The 14,909-nt window shown below is 48.1% G+C and overlaps 1 protein-coding gene across 3 annotated transcripts in view; it reads right to left on the bottom strand.

Moving 5' to 3' along the window:
• Positions 1–5,641: 5,641 nt before the first annotated feature.
• LOC120831072 (protein yippee-like 1) overlaps positions 5,642–14,909 on the bottom strand; it is a 16,973-nt gene continuing 7,705 nt past the window's right edge. For all 3 annotated transcript variants that reach the window (XM_078086263.1, XM_040196205.2, XM_040196206.2), the window contains exons 3-5: positions 10,994–11,037; positions 9,557–9,665; positions 5,642–8,838 (exon numbers count right to left, since the gene is read on the bottom strand). In XM_078086263.1, coding sequence (XP_077942389.1) covers positions 8,749–8,838; positions 9,557–9,665; positions 10,994–11,037 — 243 coding nt within the window. In that variant the 3' untranslated portion in view covers positions 5,642–8,748. The remainder of the gene's footprint in view (positions 8,839–9,556; positions 9,666–10,993; positions 11,038–14,909) is intronic.

Raw genomic sequence — 14,909 nt, 5'->3', positions numbered from 1 at the left:
ATTCGAGTCCGGGGAGTGTGCACGCTGTTGCACGCTGGTGCACGCTGAGCCCCGAACGCCATTAAAAATGGCCTCCAAAATGGACATGAAGCGCATTCTTCTCTCCTGCAGCAGAAGAAACAAACCAAAGTAACAAACAACATGTTCGTAATATGAAAGTAAATTCTCAACTTTGGGGGGGGAAGAGAAAAAATTCTGAAACTGATGGAAAATGTAGGATTGCATGAATTTCCTTTAACACTCGTTATCAAATGATGTCTATTGGATTCTAACCACGTGTGCTGTTGATCCCAGCAGGTTGTCAGAGAGTTTAGAGCCGGTTTATCTCTCGTCTACGGAGGTTTCTGTCTGGAGGAGTAATGCCTGTGATTACCGAGGCCTCGTTTTCTTTATTTCAACACAAATGTTACAAGAAACAAACACGAGCGTCGTTTGAAAGCCGAACGTGATCCCATCTGTGAATGAACGACGGTTTCCGTCCTGCGCCGCTTCATGCCGCTGGTTTAAGGTCTGCAGTCTCGTTGTGTTTTTGATCCATTTCCACGGGCAGGTGTGGTTGTGTGGTCTCGTGCTAAGCTAATCCAAGCTAAGCGGCCTCTGGGAGTCGCTTCCGTCTTCTTATCCAACTCTCATCGTGGGAAGCCGATAACGGGAACTCACACGGAAAGTCAAACCACCCCCACGTTGACGGATATCTTCCTGAATCAGCAGAGGGACGGAGCGTTTTGCTCAGACATTGCAGGCAAATCAATGATAGAATATATAAGATCATTCACACGCTGAACATCTCTTCAGTAAATGTAGAGGTTTGATTCCCAGCGGTTCAAACCGATTTATTAGTCGCCACATTTTCACCGTTTTCCATCCAGACTTTTAAAAAAAGACAAACTCGGTCATTTCTCTCAGCCTGTTTGGACGCACACACCTGGCTTTCATATAGACAAATCCATCGAAGCCCAAACAACCCCCCCCCCCTCTTCCCTCGCCAAGGGACCGGGCCTTTTTCCCCCCTAAATCACCACGAGCTGCTTTCGTTTAGCAGGACAAGCCTCCATTTTACTTGCATCCACCATTTCATTGAAAGGAGACCACTTGTTATCACAAGGAGCTGCAGATGATCCAACGCTCCCTCCCTGCTCCTTGCAGAGGGAAGAGGGGGTTTTATTTGAGCTGCATCCCGGCTTTTTTTTTTTTAATCTAAAAAATGCATGATGTTACAGAGAGAGACTCAGACGAGCTGCTGGAGACACTTTCATGGGACGTTAGAACTTTAAACCGAACATCATTTAGTGAGATCTGTGTTCATTGGGATCATTTGCAGACATCCGTAACTTCCGAAAATAACGGAACTAATTGTCAATATTAGCTCTGTCAGTTAGCACCGTTAGCTACAACCCAAATGTTTAATATTACGTAGCAACTGTGCTTCATGTACGTGAAAAATGCACACGCGTTGTAAAGTCAGTGTTATTCATACAGTGAATCTGTCATGTAACAACTGATCTTTGCTTATTCAGACTTTGTGCATGTCCTCCTGCAGATACTCCCATCATAGCGAGTTATGACCCATTTGTGTATTTACGCATGAATTACAAAAGCTTTCTGATGCGTCGTTGAACTTGAGCATCGGCCTCCGAACAGCGTCTCGCTCTTCAGCTGCGGCACAAAGGAAACGAAGAAGCGGGAGTTCTCGTTCCCCATCGCGTCTCCCGGACACTTAAAAATTGGGTTTAAACTTGTTTGTAATGTTACGTGCCTTCCTCGTTTGTTCCACCGGTCTTGATGCTGCTTCGGTGTTGCCGGGCAACAGAGACAAGCAGCCGTCCAGGTCATTCGACCGGCTTTCAGGGGAAAACATGAAAGCGTCGCTGCTTTTCCAAGATATGATATTTCACTGGCTTTTCTTTAAAAGCAGCAGAGTACTTCAAACATAATTCCCCTTTGCGCAGATCAGTCACAAGGAGATCGGACAAAGGGATGGCGGCTAGGATGCTGCAGCGGTAAAGAGGGATGGAAGAGGAGGAAAAACGATGCAAACAACAAAGCAGCAAAATTACCCAAAAGAGAAAAAACAAAAGCAGTTTTCAAGACCTGGAGGATTAAAATCAAGAAATCTATTTTAAAACCCGTGTTTAAAGTGCAGCTGTACACAACTATTATCACATTATTTGTGAGGTTGTGTTTGCAAAACGTGTGTGTGTGTCAATTCAATAATAATTCTCTTTTCGGCTGTGGTTTGGTCTCTACGCAGGCGTTAAACAAATAGAGAAGTCGGTCTCGTAGCTGCTATTTACTTTTACTTTACTCCGACTTTAGACATTTGTCTGTCCGGACACACGCAACACGTGATGCCGCTAAAAGAGCGTGTAATTATACGCCGGTCACATGAGTCTCTTCTGTCCTCACAGGTCAACGTGTAGGCCACCTGTCTGGTTTGGGAAAGGAGCCCGATGAGTTTCTCTCCGTAATGTTCTGTATTCTTCATGCTTTTCAGTCTGGCTCTTCAGCCGTGATATATTTGTTGATCAGGTAGCGTGAAGATGATCCGTCAGTCATCTGGTCCCCCTCGTCTCCTTATGCTCTGTGACGGCCTGTTAAGATCTGACTCTCCGCCTCGGCCCTCTCTCCTCTTTCGATGACATCACTCATCTCCTCCCTCATTGGACGGAGCGCCCGTCGGTCCCCGTGGCGCCTGGCGGGGGGGGGGGGGGTGGATGCGGGGCTGTAGCCGTGGCGACAGTGGATGCTGAGCGCCTCCTCGACTTTGCGTGGGCAGAGTCTGAATGGGGATGACATCACTCAGGGAGACGGGAGAATAACAACGTCTCCTCCAGCTGCCGCTACCAGGAGACAAAGACGGAGACAGAGACAGAGACACCTGCACATGAACCTTGACGAAAGAAAACAACAAATCAGAAACATCAAAAAATACATTTAATAAACATTATCTGTATTTCAGATAACTAGATGAACGCATAAAACCTGAAAGAAAATAACACGATGCAGCTTTATTTATTCAAGGACCTTTTATTGAAAAAATAAACCAGTTGCATCAGTGCGTCGTTGTGGTTGTCGCTCCTTTGTGTGTCAGCGTGTTGTGACCCAGGTGACGACGTGGGGACCAACGCTGCGTAACTTCATATTTGTTTGGATGCTGTGTGCGTCCCCCCCTCCTTCCCCCCCTCCCTCCCCCGCCTCTGACTCACCGCTCCGGGGACGAGGGCCCCACCTTCTGATGACATCACAGGGCTGGAAATAGCTGCAGCACTAAAGCTTCTAGTCATGGGAGCCTGCTGCAACCCGGGGCAACCACTTACCAGCTGAGGGAGGGAGGGAGGGAGGGGGGGAGAAAAAGACGGGACAGTGAATGAAGTCACAAGTCAAAGGGGGCCACTGAGAGCCGGTGGGTGCAACAAGCGAGAGCAGCAAATATGTTTCTTCTCTTCAGTCTGTGTTGTTTAATCAAAGCAAAAATCTGTACTGATCCAAGGAGCCAACTGTCAATCACAACGTAGCCCCGCCTTCTAAAAGGAACACAATCTAGTGAATTAACGCCACGCTGTGTCTTGACTTGAGCCCTTAAACTCCCTTTAAATGTTTACAGTGTGCTTCCCGTAGACTTCTATAGGAGCACGAGTGTCGCCCCCCGGTGGACATCAGCGACAACGTAGGATGAAGATGCTTTGGCATCGTCTTCGTTCAGAAGTGGAAGTTGTAGCAACATGTACTTTTTACTAATAATCCATCTTTACTTTTACACGGGTAAGACATTGAAAACAGGACCCCCCCCCCCCTCGCCTGGTTTCCCCTCACACGCTTACTGTGCATCCTCATCTGTCGACCTCCACAGAACCATGACACCACCACCCCCCCACACCCACCCAGGGGGGGGGGGGGGGGGGGGGAGACCCTCCTGTGGGGGGGGGGGAATGGAGACATGAGAACAACACACTCCGACATCTCGTCTGGTACGTCTGGTCTATCTGCAGCCATCACAACACCCCCCCCCCCCCCCCCCATACTCCCTCTCTGGTTCTTACCTGACTGAAATATGCATGCAGTAAAAGTGCCACGATGCTCTTGATAAACGCAGCCCCCCTTTAGATGTCTCCGGCCTGCACACGGAACAGATGCTTATTTGGTGCAAGTACAACAGTTGAAATACAATATATATATAAGTATAAGTATATGGAAACATATTGACTGACAAACACATTTATGGTGCGTAACTTTCCTTTTATATTCCAGAATCATGATTCTTTTTATTTGGTCCTTGCTATTACCTTTGTGTTGGTGGAAACAGGCTTTAAATACATAAATACCACAATTTCCTCACCAGCTTTGTCCGATCAGACATTGAATGCTGGTCGAGGAGCTCAGAGTCACAGCTGTTCAGTTTCTTTATTATCAGAAAAGCAGCTGCCTGCTGCTGTAGTAAAATAACACAGACGAGTCGGCGCTCTTTATTCTGTGTCACAGCGAAGAGAAAGTGTCAAAACAACTCATTGGATTATAAAACTATGAATAATATATAATCCTTTAATTCAAACCAAATGCCAGAGGCTCGTTACGAGCTTGAGGAGAACTTAAACCAGCCGGTTGTCTTCAGGTAGAACGGTGTTTATCTTGCGAGGAGGAACCTGTGATTCAGTGTAAAAGGGAGAAAACCAACTGCACTAAATCAAATATCGCTACTGATGAAATAATATATGCTAATATATTTATTGTATTCGTGTGAGAATGTGGCAGCACCTCAAGGACATCCAACCAGGAGGCCGCGTGGGCCGCGAGGAGACGGGTGGAGACGGGTGGAGAGCAGAGGAACCGAGCTCGTTCTGCCACGGCGACTCGGCCCAGACAGCCGCTCCTCCACCCAGACAGCCGCTCCTCCACCCAGACAGCCGCTCCTCCACCCAGACAGCCGCTCCTCCACCAGGGGCTGTGTTCACTTCTTATTTTATTCCTTTTCAGTAGGTTTCTACAACGTGGGAACTGAGGATCAACAAGCTTCTTTATTCAACACACCTTAAAAACAATGAAGAAAGAGGCCAATACGAAAAGGACAGATTTTAAATGGCGAATTTGTTTTAACGAAAATAAAAATGGGTTCCAAGAACGCAGAAGAAAACACACCAGTTGCCTCTTTTTTCAACAGCTTCTCCTCAGCGGAGCAGAGATGTTGAAGTCGTGTGAAGAGGAAGTCTGGTATGTGGTTCATTTCATCACCTTTTCACACTCATCACAACTGTCGGGACAACTTCTTCTTTTCTTTCTTTTCCAGACGTGTGTTTCAGCAACAATGTTTCAGTTTGAAATTTTTCTTTTTTTAAAGCTTTCACATCTTACCTGCAGTGTACGACCTTGTGCATGAAAAAAAATATTCTTTAGAAAATGTGCCAAGATTTAGTTTACTGGAAAACCTGTGAAATAATGTTATAATACGTCTTCGGATAAATCTTTATTAGCATTTGCTTTGCAGACACCAGAAGGTTGGACCTCATCCAGATGCTCCTCACAGACCGCGTGAACAAGAGAAGCCCGTTCGGTTCCTCAGTCAGAGCAACACGCCGCTGTCCTGGATTCCATCTGTCCCACAGATATTACCCCTCGCCCTCAGAGCGAATGACGACTTTCACGCGACGACAATTGAAAATTTATTGTGACATCTGATAGTTTACATTGGAGTGAAAACAGACGCGTGACGTGGCCTTACTGAGACACAATGCAAAGCAATGTAGTCAAATAAAAGCATGGAATATATATATATTTTTTTCAATTTTTAGAAAAAAAACAACAACAACCCCGAGACATAAAGCCATTATAAATACAACATGCTTTGCACCTCAAACTGCAGGTCAACAGTCCTAAGAAAAGTACTCGGTAGTCGTTTCCTTCCAGGTGGGTTTCTTTAGAAAGGAACTCAGAAGCAGGTAGCCAGTGTCGCAAAGAAAGGAAATAACAACAATCAAAAGTAAACAGTTTTTCAGCACCACGCGTCCACGCGTCTCGCCCGGGCTGCCGAGACGCTGTTGAGTTCGGAGGATCCAAACATTCTACAGAAAGACATCAGACGCCACAGGATGTCTCCTCTTTAGCTTTGGTAAAGCCCTCCCCCCTCCTCCTCCTCCCCTCGCCTCCCCAGACCGGCCTACATCGAAGGGAGCGTAAAGCGAGCCGCCGCCACGGGCGCCACCTTGGAGGTCCTTTGGAGGAAGTGGCTGTGCGCACAACAGGGAAGGAGCAACGCGACCGTCGCTCCGCCCCAGGAGCGATTTCAGCGTCTGTCAGTTTTTTCCAGCCCAGATTTCTCCATCAAGATCAGAGCGTCGGCAGGAGGCTGCGTCCCAATTCAGGAGGCGCGACCTCCGAAACCGACGCAGCTCTTGGAAGCGCTTTGACCTTTGACCAAAGACGCCGTACATTAAGGAGTGTTTTAAAATAAGAGGAAGAGTCAGGAAACTCCTAAAGGCCGCGGCCCAATAAGTGGGAGGCAGCGACTGAACTTAAGTATCAAAACAATAAATCAGGAAACTTTTTTAATCTTTTTTTTTTTTTTTATGAAAACCAGCACACAAAATAGTTCAAAAAATACAATCAGATGATCACGGCCAACGTTTCCGAGCGCTAAGGACCTCCGACATGGCGGCCCGAAGGGTCTCTGCGGAAGGCTCTTTCCCCGGCGACATGGCGGGAGATTCCAGCTCGCCCTCAAATGTCCACGTGGCTCCGCGGAGGCCCGAACGGCGGGCCCTCTGGCGGGCTCTCGCCACACCAGCCAAACAAACACGCCGACAGAGGAACAAAACACGGGAGGAGATCAGTTCCGGGCGGAGCGACGGGCCCCTCGGACCAGCGGGAGAGAAACCAGACGGCCGTGACAGGAAGAAACACCTCTGATCCAAAAAGGAAAAAGGGAGGAGAAACGAAAAGAGAAAAGAAACTAAACAGTCACTCGTGTGTGTGTGCGCGCGCACGTGGGCTATTACACACGTATGTACACACACACACACACATACACACAGAACAAAAGTGCTTCAAGTTTGGGAAGTAAATGAACTAACCCAGTAGAAATCCGTATAAAACCTTAAATATGTTACTTTATGTACAAAAACTGTAACAGGGGCCAATGTCTCAGCTGTTTATGTCTTTATATGTTCAAGTAGTTTTCACTATCAAGGGTTTGCATTGTCATCGTTTTTTAGGGTGAAAGGTCACGTGATCTGACCGACCTTGCCGGCAAAGTAATCAGTCACTGCTGATTTTTTTTAAATCGCTCTCTCCCGTCCCGCCCCGCGTCGCCCCTCCACCTCCTTCAGACCTGGAAACCTGCGTCCCGAACCTCCGTCTGCTCGTGCACCTCGAGACCCTAATGTACAAAATGGAAAAGAAAGAAACCGCAAAGAGCTCCGGGAGGATTTTGGTGCAGAACGTTATTTTTGAGGGACACTTTGAACGAGAAAGGGGAGGAGAGGAGGAGGAGGGGGGCACTACGTTTTTTCCAGTTATGCACAGCACAACAGAAAACAGGAGGGGGGGCGAGCGGTTCACAAAGAGACGATCGATGCGCTCGAGCAGATCGTAGAGAATAAAGTGCAAAAGACCTACGAGAGCGGGAAGGAAACTAAGCCAACAAACAGTAATAAAAACAGTCGTATGATCAGATCGTCCGTGGGGGGGGGGGGGGGGGGGGGCAACAAGCCGTCGTTCATCTGTGAGGCCGTTAAACAAAAAAAAAAAAAACTACTAGGAAACAAACTCTTTGACTCCAAGTTAAGAACCGGATGCGTCTGCAAAAAGTGGCATCGATCAATGTGTGTTGATGTGTGATGCGTGACTACAAACACACACACAACGCATGTATGTATCCACACAGTCGTACGCATGTGCACGTGTGTGCGCAGGACAGGAAATATATATTCAGAATATGTTCCCATATCCACCTACTACGAACATCATAGTATTCATGTAATCGTGTGTGTGTGTGTGTGTGTGTGTGTTGTTTCATCACTTGCTTGATGCTCACTGATGCCCCCCAGTTAGAAACTACCACTTTTAGGCCATGTTGCAAAATGGGACCAGCCACAATATTACTCAGCCAAACACTACAAGTATTTATATATCTATATAGTAACTATAGATATACGTGTATATATATATATATGTATATATAACCATTTATGTCCAACAAATAGGTGCTGCTTTCAATGCTTCTTGAGGGAAATTAAGAAGATTCACAAGAAAGAAAAAACAAATGGAATAAAATCCTCAACCACTTTGTTTGTGTGGCTTTGTTTAAGAATGATGCTGCTACAATAATCCACCCCCCCTCCAACCTCCAACCCCCCTCGTCCCTCATCAGCGAAAGACGGAGATAAAACAACACGAACAGACAAATAAAATGCTATCCAGTAACATCCTTCTGCCATCGAAACAAACACACAAGTTAAAACCGAAGCAACTGACTTTAAAAAGAATCATCATGCGTCCTGCTGGGGGAGCGACAGTCTCTCCTCCTCGCATAGCGGACGCCGTGTCACCACAATCACTAGCGTGCTGCGGTGGGGGGGTGGGGGGGTGGGGGGGGGCATCGCTGTAGTCTGTTCTGTTGGTTCACGATGGGCGTGAAGGAGGCGACAGGGAGGAGGTTGGTGGAGTTGGGATGGGATGGGGTGGGGCGGGGGGTGGGGGTCGACGGGCGCCGCTCCACGCAGTTCAATAAAGAGCATTCCAAGGTCGGTGAAAGGCGCGTCACTCCCACCCGTTGTCCTTGATCATGTGAGCCAGCTCGATGATGAACTTTCCCTCTTTGTACTTCTGGCTGCTTTCAAACGCGTGTTCCTGCGTGAGGAGACGAGAAGGTTCAGTTACAAGCTGGATGGAATAATAACACGTCGTTATTAGACGCTTTACGCGGAGCAAAGACACGCAGGACAAACCCAAATGACACGAAACGCTCTTTGACTCCGCTGCACAACGGCTTTCGACGCAGAGAAACGTTGTCAAAGCCGCTTTTAAGTGCATGAAGCACAAACTGATTCATTCGTCCCATTTGCCCTCATTTATGGATCCGTTGTCTAAGACGGAGCAGACGTCCTCCCCGCGTGTCCCCGAGGAGCTTCGTTCCGTCCTGCTGAGCTCGGCCTCGCGAGCGGGTTCTCCCGTCACAGGAGGAGCAGCTTCAGGAACCTCAGAGGAACCTCAGAGGAGCCGCAGAGGAACCTCAGAGGAGCCGCAGAGGAACCTCAGAGGAGCCGCAGAGGAACCTCAGAGGAGCTGCAGAGGAACCTCAGAGGAGCCGCAGAGGAACCTCAGAGGAGCCGCAGAGGAACCTCAGAGGAGCCGCAGAGGAACCTCAGAGGAGCTGCAGAGGAACCTCAGAGGAAACTCAGAGGAGCCGCAGCGTCTGCAGCCACCTGCAGCTTCCTGAGGCCAAAGAGCGCTCAACTCGAACCCCGAGCTAAAAACGACCGTTACTACGGCTTCAGTGAGAGAGAGACCCCCTGACCTTTGACCTTTGACCTATCTAGCGGGCACAAACAGTTTAAAGGACACTTACGTATTTCCAGCCCAGCGTGGTTTTACAGTTTTCACAGTAGATGTCCGCCACGGCGTGCAGACCTGTGAGGAGAACCCGCTCCTCGGCTGGCCCGCAGCCGACATTCACCCTGCAGGGGGGAGGAGGGGGGGGGGGCAAGAAGTGGAGGAAAAGGGCCACAGAGGTCAGGGACAGCAGAAGAAGAAGAGCTGAACGTGTTTATTTAATGTATTGTACAAAAATACAATACAATACAATACAATATATAACGTGATCTCCTTTTACCCGCACACACAAATATATGGAAATACTCAATACTTCTTCTGTGGTTTTTCACCCCTCCCTTCCAGGAAACACTGCAGCTGATTAGCTTCCTTCTAATGAAAGGAAATGCCACCGGACAATAAACCATCGACTTCTGCCAAACCTCTAATTCTCCACAAAATCCATCTGTTCTCGGGCTAAACATCTTTTGAGGCTGCATGGAAGCGTAAACATGGCGCCAGCAGCCCCCCCCCTCCTCCACTGCCGTGACAGGAATAATTCATCTGGACTGTTCGTTTAGTTAATTCAGTCAGGCAGGTACGAGCAATGCAGCTCAGAGCCGCTGCACCGTGACACCTGAATCCCTCAGACCTTCGGGGGGAGAAGAGAGAGACGAGAGAGACCAAGAACCAGCCGAGCGAGAAATACAGCATGAAAAAAAACTGCTTAAAGGAGACGAACGTTAACCGGCAGGTCCTGAGGCCGGCGACCGGTTTACTAGACGTCTCATCTCGAGTTTAGTGCTTAGTCTCGGTTTAGTCGGGACCAGATTGACACTTAAATACGGACATTTCATTGCTGTTGAGGCATTTACGAGTGAAACCTGGTGACGGGGATGTTTGGTGCTGGAGTCAGACTGCACTTGTTGATCCCTTTGCATGTTTTTCATGTTTTTGTGCCTCGAATGGAATGAAAATGAGCCGGAGGACGTTGGTGGCAGCGGCGGAACGTCCCACAGGAAGACGGGGACGCAACCTCGAGGGGACGCTCTGTGTCTCTGTGTCTGAGGGATCAGGGAATTTGAACCAAAGCATCTTCACAGCGGACGTAATGAGGTTTCAGGCGTTGGTTGGAAGGGATCATCGAATACGACTCAATGCTCATTCGCGTATTTTTTGGGGGGCTACAGGTTCCTGTGCATTGATCTCGATGTTGTGTATGCGTGTTAAAACACAGCTTTAACATACGTGTGCAGTCGTCGTGGCAGCAACGGACAACAGCTGCACAGAAAACAAAAAGTGGGAAGGTGTGAAAGCAAAGCAGGAGGTTTGGGTGAAGGAGCGACGTGGGGACTCCAAACAAACCCACCCAGTGCTTTTAAAAAAAAATAATTTATTGTTTAACTTTTACTTACAGGCCCCAGAAACACGTTTAAAGTTCACGCAGCAGAGAGCAGAACGCGCTCATACTTACACGGAGTTGAAGAGATACGCTCGTCCTTGACTTCCTTGAAATGACTGAAACAACAAAAAGAGAGAAAACACAAAGTAAGTCGTCGGTGACGGGACGCCCCGGGGTGCGTCTCTCCCGGGACTCGTTCGTCCACCTCGACAAACGTTCCCCACGCGGTGCTTTTACTTTGGCCGGAGGGAAGAAATGAATGGGTGGCGAGGAGGCGGCGCGCGTCCATCACACGTGAGGCGGCGGGTTTATTCAGCGCAGGAGACGACCTCGGCTCTGCTTAATGTTTACAAGGAAAGGATGAGAAGAGACGGGTTGTTTGCTCTGCATCACGTTAGTTACTGAAATAAAAGGGTGCGTGGAATCTGCATTCAAATCCAGTTCAAGAGTCACGTTTCACGCGTCTGCAGAGCGACAAACGGTCATTTGTCCCATTAGAGGGACTCGTCTCCTGCGCGAGGACCGGACGCCTCACCGGTTCCTTCTCTGGCGTTTAATGAAACACGAGCTGATGTGCGAGCTTCTCTTAAGCTGCTGCAAATCAATGCGTTTTAAAGAAATTTGTTCCACAAAGCAAATCTCAAAATCCCCGAACCACGCCGGACCGAAGGGAATAAAAACACTTCTTTTTTCATCCGCAGAGTCGGTTCTTTAACGGCCGCTGCTTCCGTTTTCACCAGAATCGACACAGGAAAGAGGGAGGGATTTTTATTCCGGCTTAACTGAAGCTATTAAACCAGCTGGAGTCGGTTTGACCATCTGTCCGTGCAGACGCCTCGCTGTGCGAGGGGAAGGTTCAAATAAAGAGCTTTTTAAAGCCTTTCTTTCAGGATTAAACTGATATTTGTAGCTTACGCAATGGTTTTTATCTTAAATACATTTGTTGTAGTAAGTAGTTACACGCTGTTAACTCCTAGTAGTTTATTATACAGGATCAATAAAATCAGCTGATCATGGGAAATATTCCGTGTGGTGAATATTGGGAAGGAAGGGATGACGTGTGCTGTGGTGCCGGTTCGGTCCAGTGTTCCCGCGAGGTGTAAAAAGGCAAAGACGGCTCCTCCGACCCGAAAAACACGCGCGTTCAAAACATCAGCTGGCGGCGATGTGGAAAGGGTGCGTTTGGCGAGGCCTTCCCGTTTCATTCCCTCGGCAAACACCGTACACAAGAGTTAATCCCGTCGTGCTTCTCCTATTTTATTCTTTATTTCACATGCGACTGGGGAGACCTCCTGCTCTGCGGGGAGCAACGTGCCTCGGGACGCCTCGCGCGGTGCTCGGGCCGCGGGGAAGTTCATCAGAAAGTCGGCTTCGCGCCGCGGAGTTTCACGCGGGATGAGACTCGAGCGGCGCGCGGCCCCTTGGCAGCGAGCGGCGGAAAGGAACACCGGACCTCGGTGTCGCCTTCGCTCCCGAGTAACATAATCGGCTTAAGACGGGTCGGCGCCGAGGCCCCGGCGACGCCGCCTGAACGCACAGGCGCTAACGAGGCGTGGCAGCCAACGGGGAGCTTATTAATAGACCTGCCAGCAGTGTGACCGCGATCAATACCGGGAGATTACCAGGAACCATTTTCAGATATCGATCGACCTCAGCCGGAGGAATACGGGGGGATGAAGTCTCAACGGGTCAAGAGCGAAATAATAACTCGGCTTCGCAGCACTTAAAGAGTAATTAATGCACGATTACGCCAGAGAAAAGTAGAAAACGTGAACAATGCTTCAATCACAACTTCTAACGAGGCTTTTGGACACTTTGCCTCACATGTCTGAGGAATTAAACACACGAGGCGAATTACTCTCCATCCTACGGGCTTAAAAGCGGACTTTGATATGAACTTTATGCCATAAATAGACTTTACAGCATCACTTTGCGTTCCACGACAGGTTTACATAATATTCGACAAAGTACCAACGCAAACATACGCGGTGTCATGTGACGTGAAGCTGAGCTGTGAGATACATACGTTGAAATGAAATAACCGCTTTGTGAGATCACGCGACGGAGGCAGAAGTACGCAGACGCCTCCTGGAGTAACAGTCCAATAAGGTCCCTTAATTAAATCCACTTAATAATTAGAGTGGATTGTTCAGAGTAATTAGGTCGGTGAAAGGCTCCCGATGAGCAAACAGCTCTGAGCAGCTTTAGCTGTTTATCTTTCATTAGCTTATTATTATTACTCCTTAATTAGCATTTGTCCATGAACTTTTAGAAAAGGTGTTTTTATTGACAAAAATATCCGAAAATATTCACATGGAAGCAAGTTGCACATTTCTTTCTCAGCTGCAACAACATGTTGGTTTGTGTTCGTCGTCGGAGGACGAAGCCTCTGCTGCTAACGCACAAGCACGGCTTTACGTCGGACTACAATAGAGATTCAGTGCCTGCGGGGGACGAGGGAACACTAATTAAATCACATGGTCTTTAGAGTGGATCTCAATGCAAAAGGGTTTAATTGATTGAATCCAAAAACCCGAGTCGGCTCCTAACGCGGCCGGTGGTTTCAGCACTTTGACAAAGGTAATAAATCGGTTTTATTTGCTTTTCCCCGGCGGGAATCGGCGCGCTGCCACCGGTCCTCCGGCATTCCTGCTCCCCCTCCAATCATCATCATCATCATCATCATCACTTCTCGAAGCGGCACGGAAGGAGGTTAACGTGGCAGCGCAAGAGAGCGTTCGCAGGTTCGATTCCGTGGCGTCTTTGCTGCAAGTAGAGTTAAATTACGTACGAGCGGATTAATCAAAGTCACTAAATGCAGCAGAACGACCTGCGGCGAACTCTGCATTTTGTGTTCGTGACAGCAAAGATTCCTCTGACCACATAAACTAAGTTTCTTCTTCAGAAGTCGGGTTTTCTTCACTGCGTCACGCCTGGAAACCAAAGAACTTCCTGCTTGCAAACGAGAGGTTCTAGTTAAAATATCTTTCTTCTGCTCGTCTTGTGATTCGCGAAATGCTCAAATCCTTTCTCACTTCCATTGTTTCCTTATTTCAGTGTGAATTGAGTCGTAGTGATCAACCACGGCGCTGAGGACACCCTGAGAGCTGAGGGTCCTTGAGATGACGGCAGGACAAATGAAAACATCTACAGGCGGTTCATCGGAAACTCGTGGGCAGTGAGACAAATCTGACTGGATTTTTCATCTCGTATTTTCAAAAGTGATCCTTTGGAGGTCTCAGTGAGCCGCCGCAGCTTTCAGTTCGGTCTTTTTTTGTTTCTTCTCTCGTTGTATTACTCAAAAAGAGAAACAGAAATAGAGGCACCGAGGTTTCAAAAGCCTGACCACCGAGCGCCGACACCAGCAGCCGCTGTCGTCGAAAGCCTCGGAGAATTTATCGGTAGGAATAAAACGCCGATGCAGGAGCGGCCAGAAAGGTACACGAGCTCCGGCCATTTAAAAAAAATTGCACATTGCCTTCAAACCCAAAGTGACATTTGCAGCAAATAATCCCAGAGGAGGACAACGCCAAGTCACTGCAGAGGACCCATTCAGCCGAGCAAAGGCTTCGTCACCGCGGCTCATAACCTCCATAACGACGATAAGAAACACGCCGACGCGCCCCGGCTTTATCAGCGCTCGATTTGAATAATGAAAAACTGGATAGATTTTGCCGCCAGCTGACAAACTCGAGTGTTTCTCAGGTTCTTTATTCTCCTCTTGTGGGAGTTCCACTCATTTTAAAGCTGCGTTGGTTTATTCATTTAGGGTTGCATTGAATAAAACAAAACCACAAGAAATTATCTGCCAACTTCGCAGCTTTTTAGCTCGTTGTGTTGGTTTTACTTCACATTAACATCCACTAATTCGCACCGACAAACAATTAAGATCAAGACAGAAGCTACAGGTCACATTGTCACAATTAGACAAAGTAAATTGCTTTTAAAAGTTTAAAGCAATAGCAGCATCTGCTAACATTCAGCAGCT

This window comes from Gasterosteus aculeatus, chromosome 13, assembly GCF_964276395.1.
Source record: "Gasterosteus aculeatus chromosome 13, fGasAcu3.hap1.1, whole genome shotgun sequence".
NCBI classification, from domain to species: Eukaryota; Metazoa; Chordata; class Actinopteri; order Perciformes; family Gasterosteidae; genus Gasterosteus; species Gasterosteus aculeatus.
The sequence above is the reverse complement of the archived record's forward strand: the minus strand, read 5'-3'. Positions and strand labels throughout refer to the sequence as shown.